The sequence below is a fragment of the Populus euphratica genome, unplaced genomic scaffold (assembly GCF_000495115.2).
Source record: "Populus euphratica unplaced genomic scaffold, PopEup_1.0 scaffold5.1, whole genome shotgun sequence".
Taxonomy (NCBI): Eukaryota; Viridiplantae; Streptophyta; class Magnoliopsida; order Malpighiales; family Salicaceae; genus Populus; species Populus euphratica.
In genome coordinates, this window is record NW_011499848.1 from 787,175 (window position 1) to 801,527 (window position 14,353).

Here is a 14,353-nt window from a genome sequence, read left to right on the forward strand (position 1 = left end):
ATCACTTTTGTATTTTGTCAAATCCTGGTTTGCCAAAGACATTTTATCATGCTTCCCGTAATTGGATTCCATATACTTAAATTACGACGTCATTTGAGCAGCAGAACAAAAGCATCATCCTAAGGTATCAAGTGATGCGATAATAACTTGTGATTAAAGGGTTTGGTTTTTTTGTGTTCTTAGATTTAAGTCCTTGGTTATTCATATAATGACCACTGGAGATTTACATGGTCGTTAACTTCAGGGTCCGTGATATTAATCGTGATGCGCGTAAACTGGTCCGGACACCTACATTAATCTAAAAAAAAGTTTTGGATTTCAAGTTCCATAGAATCCTAAAGTTTAAGAACGAAGATTGAATCTTTGAATTTGGGGTGAAATCTAACCTTTTAACCCATTTTATTACATGCATATTCCTTAATCAATGTTAAATTTGGCTGATAGAACTCGAAGTTAATTTTGTCCGGTAATCAAATTTAATCAAAACTCTTGCCAAACAACACACATACAGAGTTTGGTAAGTTTGAATTCTTCACAAAAAGTGGGCCAAATGTCCCATTTGCCACCAGACCGCACCTTGGGTCAATTCTTGATGATTAAATTGATGAAAAACATTTACCTACACACTAAATGCATGAAATTCATTAATTAAAGACCAGATGGTTCTTTGCATGAGTAATTATATGACCCTAGCATCACGAGATCTTGGAAGCGCAGCCCGAACTTAACTTACGAAGGCTTGGACCAACACGAAATCTATGCTGGGTCATGTTGACTCCTAAACTCAATAATTAGAGAGTGAATTTATATAAGTTTTAAATTTAAAAAATTATATAAATTATATATTAATATTTTACTTAATAATTTAAGCTACTGAGTTACTGTAATAAAATGTGCTGATGAGCTTGATTATAAGATTCTTAGACGGAAGGTAGAGATTCAGAACAGTCTGAAAGGGAAGGTACGCAGCTTCTTGTATCTCGAAAACCCAATAGCATTTCATCTGTGTGTGGCCTTAAAAGTTCAAAACATCAAGGTTTCCTTAGACGAGCTTAGAAAAGATGCAATTGGGTATGGCTTGGAGTTCTATATACAACCCCTCAACCTAGCCTGCACCCAAAGACAGACTCTTTCCATGGCAGCTCAGAAGTTGTCATAGGAAGGGGTGATGATGTCTCTAAAATTATGAACTTGTTGGTTAGCTCTTGCAGGCAAGAAGTTCTTTCTGTCATTCCTATAGTGGGAATGGCCGGGCTCTGAAAGACCACCCTAGCCAAAATGGTGCTCAAAGAAGTAAAAGATAGAAAACTTTTTGATGTGATATTTTGGATCTGTGTTTCTGATAGTTTTGATGATGAAAGGATTTTAGGAGAAATGTTGCAAACTATTGATAAAAACACTGGTGGGATAAGTAATATAAATACAATAATGACAAATCTTGAAAGACAGTTGCAGGATAAAAAATTTCTTCTCGTACTTGATGATGTGTGGAATGAAGAACATGGGAAGTGGGAGCGTTCAAGGGATCGTCTGTTAAAAGTTGTTGGGATTAATCATGGTAATGCTGTTGTTGTGACGACTCGTCTTCCATTAGTAGCATCCATAATGGAGAATCCTCCTGTGTTTAGGCATGAACTGAAACAACTGTGTCAAATGATGAATGATGGTCAATTATTAGGAAAATAGTGTCTAGAAATGGAGGAGAGTCGATTCCTTCAGAATTGGAGGCTGTCGGAATCGATATTGCAAAAAAGTTATTATAGGGGGGATGTTGCTTTCTGAGAAGAAGGAAAAATGGCTGTCCATAAAAAACAATGAAGCTGTTGAGAAGTTTAATCTTACTAAAAAATTTCTACCAATGTTGAAATTAAGTTTTGATCACTTGTCTTCTAAATCTTTGCAACGATGTTTTGTTTATTGCTCTATTTTCCCGAAAGATTTTGAGATTGGAAAGGAGAAATTGATTCAGCTTTGGATGGCTGAAGGGTTCCTTGGGCCATCTCACGGAGAGATGGAAGATATAGGTGCTAGAAATCTTAATGACTTGCTTGCACCCTCGTTTTTCCAAGATTTCCAAACGGATGAGCTTGGAAACGTAATCTATTGCAAGATGCACGAACTTGTGCATGATCTTGCTTAGTTGGTGACAAAATCAGAGACAGTGATTTGGGAGGCTGGTTCATCTATAGACGGTACATTTCGTGCCCGACATCTAAATCTCCTTTCTTATGACAGAGATGAACCAGCATTTCTAAAGGATGGTGCTAGAAAATTGCGTACACTATTCTTAAGATTCTTCAGCAAGTCTTGGGAATTTAGAGGTTTGCGAAGTCTGACCTTGAATGTTGCTTATATGACAGAGCTGCCAGATTCAATTTGCAGGCTGAAACATTTGAGGTATCTGGATGTTTCACAAACAAATATCAAAGCATTCCCGAAATCCATCACGAAGCTCTATCATTTGCAGACCTTAAGATTCCGTAGATGTTGGTTACTCGAAAAGCTTCCCAACAAAATGGAGTATTTGGTGAGCTTGAGACATATTGACTTTAGTCATACGCCAGCTGCTGTTGGATGCTTAACTGGTCTTAGAACACTGCCATTCTTTGAAGTGGGTCAAGATAAGGGCCACAATATTAAAGAGCTGGGATGCTTGAAGGAACTAGGAGGGGAGTTGAGAATAGTCAATCTGGAGCATGTCAGAGACAAAGAAGAAGCTAAGGGTGCAAGCCTGTTTGGAAAAACAAAGATTAACACATTGGTATTGGTATGGAGTTCAGAAAGAAAAAGCAGCAGCTCCAGCATCAATTACAAGGATGTGTTGGAAGGCCTCCAGCCTCACCCAGACATACGAAGCTTAGAGATTGTGAATTATCAGGGTGATGAATTCCCACGATGGCTGCCAATACTCAATAATTTGGTGGTGCTGAAATTGAAAGGCTCTGAAAAACTTCCCAAAGCAGGAAATCTTCCTCATCTTGAAATTCTTGAGATAGAAGGAATGGATGTTGTAGAGAAAATAGGTAAGGAGTTTTATAGTAGAGGTGGAAGCGGTACGGATCCAATATTTCCAGCATTAAAAGGATTGTCTCTAGTGAATATGTGGAGTCTAGTGGAATGGATGATACATGCGACTGTAGCTGGTGGAGTACAGGTAGCATTTCCTTGTCTCGAAGAGTTGTACATGAGTTGGTGTCCGGAGTTAAGAAGCTGTGATGCTTTGAGTCATATATCTGGTGAATTCCATGCCTCTGTGACATCTCTTAAATATTTAACCATATTGGGTTGTTCCTGTCTGACATCCATTCCAAGCCTTCAAAACTGCACAGCTCTGGAGGTATTGTCTATTTGTAAGTGCTACAACGTGGTGTCTATTACTCTAGAATTGCATTCTCTTAAAAGTGTATTCATTGATCGGTGTGGAAAAGCAACTGTTCGAGTTAGCTGGCCTCTGTCCCGTGCAAATGTGAAGGATTTGAAAGTCGAGGTCCGCAGGGAGCCTATCTTCTTTTATGACGATGACTCTTTACATGGAGGAGAATTGTGGCCTTATCGTCTTCAGTCACTAGTCATTAGCTTTTGTAATTGCTTCAACTCAGTTCCTAATGGTTTAAATAGAAGATTGCATTCTCTTATTCAGTTAGAAATCAGCTTCTGTCAGAATTTAAGTCATATCCCGGAAGATTTCTTTTGCGTTCTCAACCAACTGAAGGCATTGAAAACTGGCAGTTTCTCAGAGGAGCTGGAGGCATTTCCTGGAATGAATTCAATCCACCACTTGGGTGGTTCCCTTGAAAAACTAAAGATATTTGGATGGAAGAACCTAAAGAGTCTACCACGTCAACTTCAACACCTCACCTCCCTTGTGAAATTAAGATCTTTTATTTTGACGGAGAGGAATTTGACGAAGCATTGCCAGACTGGTCGGCCAACCTTTCTTCTCTTCAAAGGTGTCCGCTTCTTCAGCAAAATTGCTTCAAGGGCAGTGGGTCTGAGTGGCACAAGAATTCTCACATCCCATATATCAATATATTAAGTTGAATTTCTCAAATCTGTCTGCTTTCAATTATATTTATTTTTATATTAAATTTAATTGCCTCAATAATTTCTTTCTTTCTTTTCCATTGCTTTTTCTATAAGCCCTTTTTCTATGCATGGTGTCATGTTGGTTGCCGGTGCTTCAGTACTGCGTCTAGTTCCGAAGCTTTTATTGTTTCAATTGAAGGTTATGGATCATTTTCATAAGCTGAGGGGTTTTTCTAAGCAGATAGACAGGCTTGCTTTTTGGCTTTCTATGCATAAGGAGTTCCAAAATTTCTCTTTGGAAGATGCATACGCTAACTACGGCATTCAACCCTTAGATGCCTGCTACTGATTTCAACATATTTCAATCATCTGTCTCACCAGAGTTTCTTACCTTCTGCTTCATTTCTAAAATTGGCGAGCTTGCTTGATCTTCAATAGACATGGTAGATGAAGATTCAGTGCAGACTCTGTAACAAAGATAAGGTCTCAGTATTATCAGTAAAAGCTCTGCTCATTGATGTGGCATGGGGATTTTGGAGGGGAAGATACATGAATATCTCGAATTTTTTATGAGGCTGAGTTGTGGGACTTAAAGGAGGTAATCTGTTGGTGAGTTTTTTTTCTGAAGCAGCCATGGCCTTGAAATGATGGACGAAGCAAATCATCCTCCATAATCCCATTTTCGCTCCAATCTTTTAAATTTAATAAGGTTAACAGTGAAGAAGAATAGTTGAACAATTTCACAAATATTCTAAAAAAATCAAGGCTGCTCTCAATTGTTTTGGCAAATGAGAACTTATGTAAGAATAGAGTAGTGATTGTTTTTTAATTTATTAGAAATTATTTTTGATATTAATATATCAAAATAATTTAAAAAATTTTAATTTTTTAACACATTTTTATGACACAATCACAACTCTAAAATGAGATAAAAAGTGCATCACATATGATACTACAGGGTCTAAGTATGCAGAATAAGTGATAAAGCTTGTAGCTCTAACGCAAGGCTATGGCCCAATGTAAGTTTTCAAGGCAATGGCACAAATTAAGTTATATGGTTTCTGGATTTTTTCATTAAAATAATATATATATATTTTTATTTTTTAAAAATTATTTTAGATATTAGCATATTAAAATAATATAAAAAAATAAAAAATATTAATTTAAAACAAAAAAAAATATTTTTTTAATAAAATATTTCTAAAACACAATGCCAAACATGAGGAGTAGACAATGGTAGCTTCTGCTAAATCAAACCTTGATGAAACGAGAGCCCACTAACAAGGTCCTTCAATTCTCCTCCTCTGGCTTCATAGTTAGCTTGACCATTTCCTAGTTTCTGCTTATATACCTCCAGTAACTATATCACTTGATCATATTTTTGTGTTTGCTATTTGTTAATGGAGTTAAGGGAATTCTTCAGTCTTCTGAGATATCAAGACCTTGTGTGAATTTGCCATGCTTAGTGTTCAAAGATTCGAGGCTCTGACACCCCTTGGAGCAAGTGAGATCTCAATGGAGCCAATACTAACAGTCTACATGAATTAATGGAATGAACAAAGCAGTTTGAGATACAAAAATGTGTTAGAATCCAATCAAATCATCAATCACTAATCATCTTCTCATTATCCTTCTCATTCGGTTCCATGTTCGAATAAAGGAACTGTTATAAAATACATAACCAGCTCTCTCAATCACGCCACACATGGAAAACTAATAAGTGGAAACGAAACTAGATAAAACGGTGCGTATAATGAAAGATAAAACTGCACTCGAATGCAATTCACTTTCTTTTCTCCTTCAATTTCCCCCTCTCGGCCTATTATTTTTTTATGGCAGGAAAGATATCAAAATAATACAATTTTTTTAAAACGAAACTAGAAGATTTTGTTTTATGACTTGAGAGACAAAAAAAGACTAAAACTAATTAAAAAACTTGAGTCAAAATTAATAAATCTGCTAAATCCATAACTTAAAATGTTATATTTGGATAATTCTATAGAAAAAAAGATAAAAAAATAAAAAAAAATTCAAATTTAAAAAAATTAAAAAATAAAATTTCTTCAAGTATTGCCTCAAATTAAATGTTAGAGGATAAAATTAATAAATTTAATTTAATTAAAAAATAAAATTTATTTTAAAGAATTTAACAAAGAAAAAAAAACAAGGCAGCCTTTGTTATTTTCAAAAGAAAGATAAATCCTATAGAAATATAGTAAAAAAAAAATTATTAGAGAATGAAATATGAAACACAACTTAAAAAGAAAAAAATCAAGTAAACCCAAGTGAATCTTGTAACCCGGATTAAACTCTCAAATTTGCAATCTATTAAATTCTTGACTCAAGTTCAATTTAAAATCTCAACACCTAAAAAATCTAATATTGAAAAATAAAATCAATCAATTCAATCTAAAAATAAAATTCCTTTAGAAAAGTTAAATTTAACAAGGATAAAAACAAATAAAAAAAAACCAAGGCAACTCGTGTCTTTTCAAAACAACTAAAAAATATTATAAAAAATAAATTAAATCTAAAAATAAAATTCCTTTAAAAAAATTTAAATTTAAAAAGGATAAAAACAAATAAACAAAACCCAAAGCAACTCGTGTCTTTTCAAAACAACTAAAAAATATTATAAAAAATAAATTAAAAAATAACAAAATGTTGGAGGATGGGAAACAAAGAAAAAGAAACTCATGTCAACTTTGTAAATTATGGTTAATCTTTTAAACTTGTAAATTATAAATTTAGATCTAAACTTAGCTAAAAAGTTAAATACCCAACTATTTAAATGTTGAATAATAAAATAATAATAAAAACAATCAATCTAAAACAATCTTACAAGGTCAAAAAAATACAATAAAAAAAAGAAATAGATTTGACAGGAAAAAAAATTAAAGAAGGTTGAAATTGCAAAAAAAATAAAAAATAATAGAAAAAACCATATAAATTAAAAATATATATAATTAAAAGATTAAGAAATTGATAGATAAAAATATTGATTGGGGATGAAATCAAAAATAATTCTTAATTTAATAAAATATTCTAAATAAAAAAATTACAATAAAGAGAATAATGATTAAATTAAAAAAATCCCTTAATATTCTAAATTTTAAAAATTATAATAAAGATAATAGGGATGAAATTTTTATTGTAATAAATTTTAGAATCTAATTTTTTTTTTAATTTCAACATGAAAATCAAGAAAGGAAAAAGAGAGGAAAAAAAAAGATCACACATGTCATATCGGTTACCATATTGCTCCATGCGTTGCTTATTTATAAAGAGGATGTCAAGATGCTCCGAAAGCTACTATGGAATTATGGTTTTGGCCACTAGAAGATATGACATGCATTGTTCAAAGACAATCGACATTGTTCACCAATTTTTTTTTAAATTTTCTTATTTATTAAATTACCCTAATATTTCAAGTACATTCAATAACTACTAAATAAACATATATAAATGTTCCAAGAGCCGTTAAGTTAAAAAACAATTATTTTTATTTTTTAAAAATAATTAAATAATTTACTTATTTTAAAATCAGGATAAAGATTAAAAAGTCTTTAAATCCAAATGATTTTTGTATTTTTTAAGGATAATAAAATAATTATATCATTAAAAGAAAAAACAAGAATATTATCTAGTTTATAATTTTGAAATGTGTCCTGGTGAGTTGACCTGGAACATGGCTGACCAGAAACTGAAAGTAAATCAAGTTTAAAAAATAAAAAATGTTAAAATTTAGGGTGATCTGATAAAAAAAAAACATTGTAATATGTTAATTTTTTTAATTAAAATAATTTTATTTTGATTTAAAAAAATTAAAATTAATATAGATCTTAAATCACGTCAACTGCTGGAACGGATTTGAAAATTCTGGTGTGGCTCCTTCCTTAGTAATGACTAGTGTATTCTATTAAAAATTTCATCATTACCAGAGCCACAAGTCATGCTATTTTTTCCACCGACAGATGAAATTAGCCTTTTAAAAGGTTGATGCCTTTCAGTATCGTGTAATTTCACCTCTATTGTTTCCAAAACTTTCAAAGCATTTCTTCCTTATCATTAATAGTTACCTAAGAGAAAATACGGCTGAGGAGATTTTGAAGAGGGTTGGTTCACTTGCTGCAGCTCGTGCAGCTCAGGGGATCAGTATTGCATGGGGATTTAAGGGAGAGCTGGAAAAGCTGATGTCGAAATTGATCATGATTCAAGCAGTGCTACAAGTTGCTGAAGAAAGACAAATTACGAATGATGTGGGGAGGTTTTGGTAGGATAAGGTTCGAGACACAGCTTACCAAGCTGAAGTTGTGCCGGATGAGCTTGGTTATGATATTATTCAACGGCAGCTAGAGACTCGAGACAGTATGAAAGGGAAGGCATGTAGCTTCTTCTCTCTCTCCAACCCAATAGCATTTGGTCTGAGGTTGACCCAAGAACTTCAAAAGATCGATGAGTGCTTTGATGTGCTTCAAGAAACAGCAACTTCGTATGGGCTTAGAGTTCTATCTGCAGATACAACTCCTCAACCTAGACGCCACTCAATGACAGACTCTTTTCTTTGTCCTCTCAGAAGTTGTCGAAGGAAGAGGTGATGATGTCTCTAAAATTATTAACTTGTCGATTCGTTCTTGCAGCCAACGAGTTCTTTCTGTCAGTCCTATATAGTGGGAATGGCCGGGCTCGGAAAGACTACTGTAGCAAAAATGGTGCATGGTGCACCGAGAAGTTAAAGACAGAAAACTTTTTGATGTAACATTTTGGATTTGTGTTTCTGATAGTTTTGACGATGAAAGCATTTTACGAGAAATGCTGCTAACTCTTGATAAAAACACTCATAGAATAACTGGAATGGATGCAATAATGACACATCTTCGAGAAGAGTTAGAGACTAAAACATTTCTTCTTATACTTGATGATGTGTGGAACGAAGAACATGGGAAGTGGGAGATTTTAAGGGATTGTCTATTAAAAATTAGTGGAAATAATAGGAATGTTGTTGTTGTTACTACTCGTAGTAGACTAACAGCATCAATAATGGAGAGTCAGTCGACTGCATGTAGTCATGAGCTGAAACAACTATCAAATAATGAATATTGGTCAATTATTAGTGAAATAGTGTCCAGAAATGGAGAGTCTATTCCTTCAGAATTGGAGGCTATCGGAATAGATATTGCAAAAAAGTGTGGAGGGGTGCCTGTAGTTGCTAGAGTTTTAGGTAGTATGTTGTTTTGTGAAAAGGACAAGGATAAATGGAGTTCAATAAGAGACAGTGATGCTGTTGAGATGTCAAGAAACTATGATCAAAGTTTTACAAATATTGAAATTAAGTTTCGATCATTTGCCTTCTGCTTCTCTGCAACGCTGTTTTTCTTATTGTTCTATTTTTCCTAAAGATTTTGAGATTGAAAAGGAAAAACTGATTCAGCTTTGGATGGCTGAAGGGTTGCTTGGGTCATCTGTTCATTGGGAGATGGAAGATGAAGGAGATAGAAACTTTAATGTCCTGCTTGCACGTTCGTTTTTCCAAGATTTCCAAACGGATGAGCTTGGGAATGTAATCTGTTGCAAGATGCCCAATCTTGCGCACGATCTAGCTTTGATGGTGACAAAATCGGAGACAGTGATTCAGAAGCCTGGCTCAGCTATAGACGGTACATTTTTCAGACATCTAAATCTCATTTCTTCTGATGAGAGAAATGAACCAGCATTTCTAATGTATGGTGGTAGAAAATTGCGTACATTATTCTCAACATTCCTCAACAAGTCTTGGGATTTTAGAGGTTTGCGAAGTCTGACCTTGAATGATGCTCGTATGACTGAATTGCCAGATTCAATTTGCAGGCTGAAACATTTGAGGTATCTCGACATTTCACGAACAGAAATCAAAGCGCTTCCAAGATCCATCACGAAGCTCTATCATTTGCAAACCTTAAGATTCAGCGACTGCGGGTTACTCATAAAGCTTCCCAACAAAATGGAATATTTGGTGAGCTTGAGACATATGGATTTTAGTCATATGCCAGCTGATGTTGGATGCTTAACTGGTCTTCGATCACTGCCATTCTTTGAAGTGGGTCAGGATAAGGGCCACAAAATTGAAGAACTGGGATGCTTGAAGGAACTTAGAGGGAGGTTGAGAATAGTCAATCTGGAGCATGTCAGAGACAAAGAAGAAGCCAAGGGAGCAAACCTGTCTGGAAAAGAAAATATTAACACATTGGTATTGGTATGGAGTTCAGAAAGAGAAAGCAGCAGCTCCAGCATCAATTACAAGGATGTGTTGGAAGGCCTCCAGCCTCACCCAGACATACGTAGCATAGAGATTGAGAATTATCAGGGTGATGAATTCCCACCATGGTTTTTGATGCCAATACTCAATAATTTGGTGGTGCTGAAATTGAAAGGCTGCAAAAAACTTCCTCCAGCAGGACATCCTTCTCATCTTAAAATTCTTGAGATAGAAGGAATGGATGTTGTGGAGATAATAGGTGAGGAGTTTTATAGCAGTGGTGAAATGGAAGTAGCATTTCCTTGCCTGGAAGAGTTTAACATTAATAGGTGTCCCAAGTTAGAAAGCATTCCATCCGTGAGCCATCTTTCATCAAAACTTGTGAGATTGACAATCAGAGACTGTGATGCATTGAGTCATATATCTGGCGACTTCCAAGCCTCTGCGACATCTCTTAAATATTTAACCATAAGGCGTTGTTCCAATCTGTCATCCATTCCAAGCCTTCAAAGCTGCATAGCTCTGGAGGCATTGTCTATTTCTACGTGCTACAATCTGGTATCGCCTATTATTCTAGAATCGCGTTCTCTTACAAGTGTATTCATTGGTTGGTGTGGAAAAGCAAGTGTTCGAATTAGTTGGCCACCATCCTACGCAAATATGAAGGAATTGAACATCGAGATCTGCGGGGAGATTATCTTCTTTGATGATTCACGTGGAGGAGAAGTGTGGCCTTCTCGTTTTCAATGACTAGTCATTAGATGCTGTGATCAATTCAAGTCAGTTCCTGATGGTTTAAAAAGAAGACTGCATTCTCTTGTTCGATTAGATATCAGCTGGTGTCGAAATTTAAGTCATATTCTGGAAGATTTCTTTCGCGGCCTCAACCAATTGAAGGGATTGAAAATTGGTGGTTTCTCGCAGGAATTGGAGGTATTTCCTGGAATGGATTCAATCCAACACCTAAGTGGCTCCCTTGAAGAGCTTAAGATAATTGGGTGGAAGAAACTGAAGAGTCTACCACATCAACTTCAACACCTCACCTCCCTTACGAAATTAAAGACCTATGGTTTCAACGGAGAGGGATTTGAGGAAGCATTGCCAGATTGGTTGGCCAACCTTTCTTCTCTTCAAGAGCTTACAATTTGGGAATGTCAGAATCCCAAGTATCTGCCAAGTTCAACAGCCATGCAACGCCTCTCCAAACTAACACGTCTGATAATTAGGAGCTGTTCGCTTTTGAAGCGAAATTGCACAGAGGGCAGTGGGTCTGAGTGGCCCAAGATTTCTCATAGCCCACCTATCGATTTACCATAGTGAGGTAAGTTTGAATTTCTATAAATCTGGCTGTCTTTAATTATATTTATTTATACTAAATTTAATTCGTTTAATTTCTTTATTTTCCACTGCATTGATTAATTGCTTGCACAACAAATTTTCTAGGAATAAGCGCAACTCACCCAATTAAATAAATAGCAAGGGAGCACAATCTTACTACCAATTTCCTCAGGTTGGTTCTTCTCTCCAAACTTCTTGGGTTTATATGGACTGTCCAATCAAATTTTTTTCTAACTTTTTGTTTCTTTTTTTCTGTTCATCTGATTTTGTACGTTTTTGTGTAAGCTCCCTTTTTCTATGCAAAGCTGATAATTGATACCCATCTTTATAATTTAATTGAATAATTTCAAGCTTCAACTCAGCTGGATTTTTTGCTGGCTTAATCTTTGGCAGAAACGGCAGATGAAGATCTAGTGCAAAAGAAACAAGGGCTCGGTGCTGCGCAGCCAGCCCCTCGCTTTGATTTTTGACAGGTATTTGGTTGTTTGCATTTTTCCATTAAAATCCATTCTCTATAGTTATGGTGATATTGTACGTAATGATTACTAGTATATTTTAAGGAGAAACACAGTTTCTTGTTCAGTCAACCAAACAAGCGCGGTTCATTTCACGAGCAACCGATCAAGAAACCTTCAATTGTGCATCCCTCTGACATTTTAAGGAAACGTCTCAGCCTGTATAAGGGTTTAATCATCTGGGGTTTTTTGGTAAGTCTCAAGCATTTGAAGATGTGGATTAGTGCTGCCAATTATTCAACTTTGCTGCATTAATTGCATTGCTAATATTAGTGATCATCCTTCTCTTCCAATAAGATTGCACAGAATAGTTTGGAAGCTTCTGGTGGACCAAATGGTGGAAGATGGTCTTTTATGGTGATCCTTTATGAGGTAAACATGTAACCAGAACATTAATCAATTAGCAGTTTTGAAGTGTATACTTACGTTTCTTTTTGTTAGGCAAAAAGGTAGTGATTATCAAGACTGGAGGAAAGTTAGGGAAATTTTTGGTTTGAACACTTTAGTGATTTATAAACATGTTGGGTTTGAACTAATTGTCTTCGGTATTTTGACAACTTCTATTCAACTTTTGATTCAATTCATTAGTGAGGCTTGCTTTGCTAAGCATAAACTCATATGCAGATTATACAATGAATCAGCCTCTCACATGTCCTACTTTCCTGCACTTTTAGACTTCTACTTCATTTTTCTAGCTGCAATTCCGAATCCAAGAGGTTTTTTCTTATTCAGATGGATTACTAGCCCAACCAGACGAAAGCATTTCGAGGCTGGCAAGGACAAGGGGAAGAGCCTGATGTAGGGGACTCGGACTGGATAAAGCAAGAGCAGCTTTTTGTTAGGGTAGCTGAAAGAAGGAGACCAGAACTAGATGCCAAAGAAGCCCAAAAATCAGGCCTATGTTTTCAGAAATGCGAGTTGGAAAAGGTTAAGGGGACAAATTCTTCTTGAGCTCGTTCAACAATGAGTTAATATTTCTGCTTATCAGCGCAAGCTCTGCTTATTAATCCAGCATGGGGTTTTGCAGGAGGAGATACGTGCAATTCTTTTGAGTTTTGCTGAACCAGTTCTTATTGTGGGATTATGTGGACAAAGAAACAATGCTGCCAAGTAACTCTAGCAACTCAGAGATTCAGTGTGATGAAGGATTTGCTGCTCTTATTTGAAACAACTTCTGATTTGATTGCTCACTAAGCTGGTTTTTTTTTTGCATAAGAAGCAGAAGAATAGAGGTTCATGCACGGATGCGCATTGCTTCATTTGACCAGCTCAGTTTCAAGTGAGTTACAAATCAAAGACTCTTCTCTGCTCAACTGACCAGGATGCTATTAGGCCTCTGAATAAGCATTTGGTTTTTTGCATATTTCTATGAAAATCCACACTCCATGATATTGTATGTAATTATATTTTCAAGAGAAAAATACTTTCGTGTTCAGTCAACCAAACAAGAATGGTTCATTTCAGTAGCAATCGCAAAAGCATAATAGAATTTTTCTCAGAGGTGCCCATGTTTCTCCTGATTCTAGGTCCTGGAAGGAATAGCAATCGTCAATCTATCAAGAAAACTGTCAGCACACCTTCCTTCAACTTGTGCTTCTCTTTGGAACTTTAAGGAAACATCTCAGCCCCACATTCCATAAGGGTTTAATCATCTTCAGGTATTTGGCAGGTGTCATGGGTTTGGAGATATGGATCATTCTTCTCTGTGAATTTCATTGCTAAAATTAGTCTCGGTCATTCCTTTCAACCACAGAATAGTACAGAAGGTGCAGGTAGAGCAACTGATGGCAGACGGTCTTTGGTTTGAGGCAAGCATATAACCAGAAATTGACAATGTCTTAAAATCCTTTCCAACTTCATTTTACACCCCAGTTTAATAAATCTTTGTCAATTCCAAGTATCTGGATCTTCATGAACCACATCCAGTGAGCTTGTCTTGAATATGTAGTTTGGATTGGGAAGTGGATTGTTGAGCCGTCTTAGGAGTTGGGCTCTTTTAGGATCTTTGTTTTGCAAGATGGCTTAACTGGTAAGATGAAGTGATGTGTCGACTGTTTTCCTTCTCTTTGGCAGGGATGAAAATCTGCAAACTGACCATTACTTAAACGTTCCTCGATGGATGACCAAGGAATCGATGGATTCCAAATCCACCACTTCTGATCTTAGAAAGGTATATTTTCTTTGCTACATGTTTTTAAGATTTTATCTAAGCACTGAAGAGTAGAAGTATTATGCGTGT

General features: G+C 35.6%; 1 protein-coding gene across 1 annotated transcript; it reads left to right on the top strand.

Moving 5' to 3' along the window:
• The first annotated feature begins 1,428 nt into the window (after nt 1–1,428).
• LOC105119046 (putative disease resistance protein RGA1) lies at nt 1,429–13,377 on the top strand. Its single transcript, XM_011017147.1, is given in 15 exon segments — nt 1,429–1,666; nt 1,938–2,095; nt 2,141–3,985; nt 8,079–8,255; nt 8,304–8,495; nt 8,581–8,691; nt 8,694–8,737; nt 8,739–9,330; nt 9,332–11,582; nt 11,705–11,771; nt 11,993–12,072; nt 12,149–12,306; nt 12,412–12,486; nt 12,847–13,041; nt 13,142–13,377. Coding segments are annotated over 9 exon segments (5,037 nt in total). The 3' UTR covers nt 11,012–11,582; nt 11,705–11,771; nt 11,993–12,072; nt 12,149–12,306; nt 12,412–12,486; nt 12,847–13,041; nt 13,142–13,377.
• The last annotated feature ends 976 nt before the right edge of the window (nt 13,378–14,353 follow it).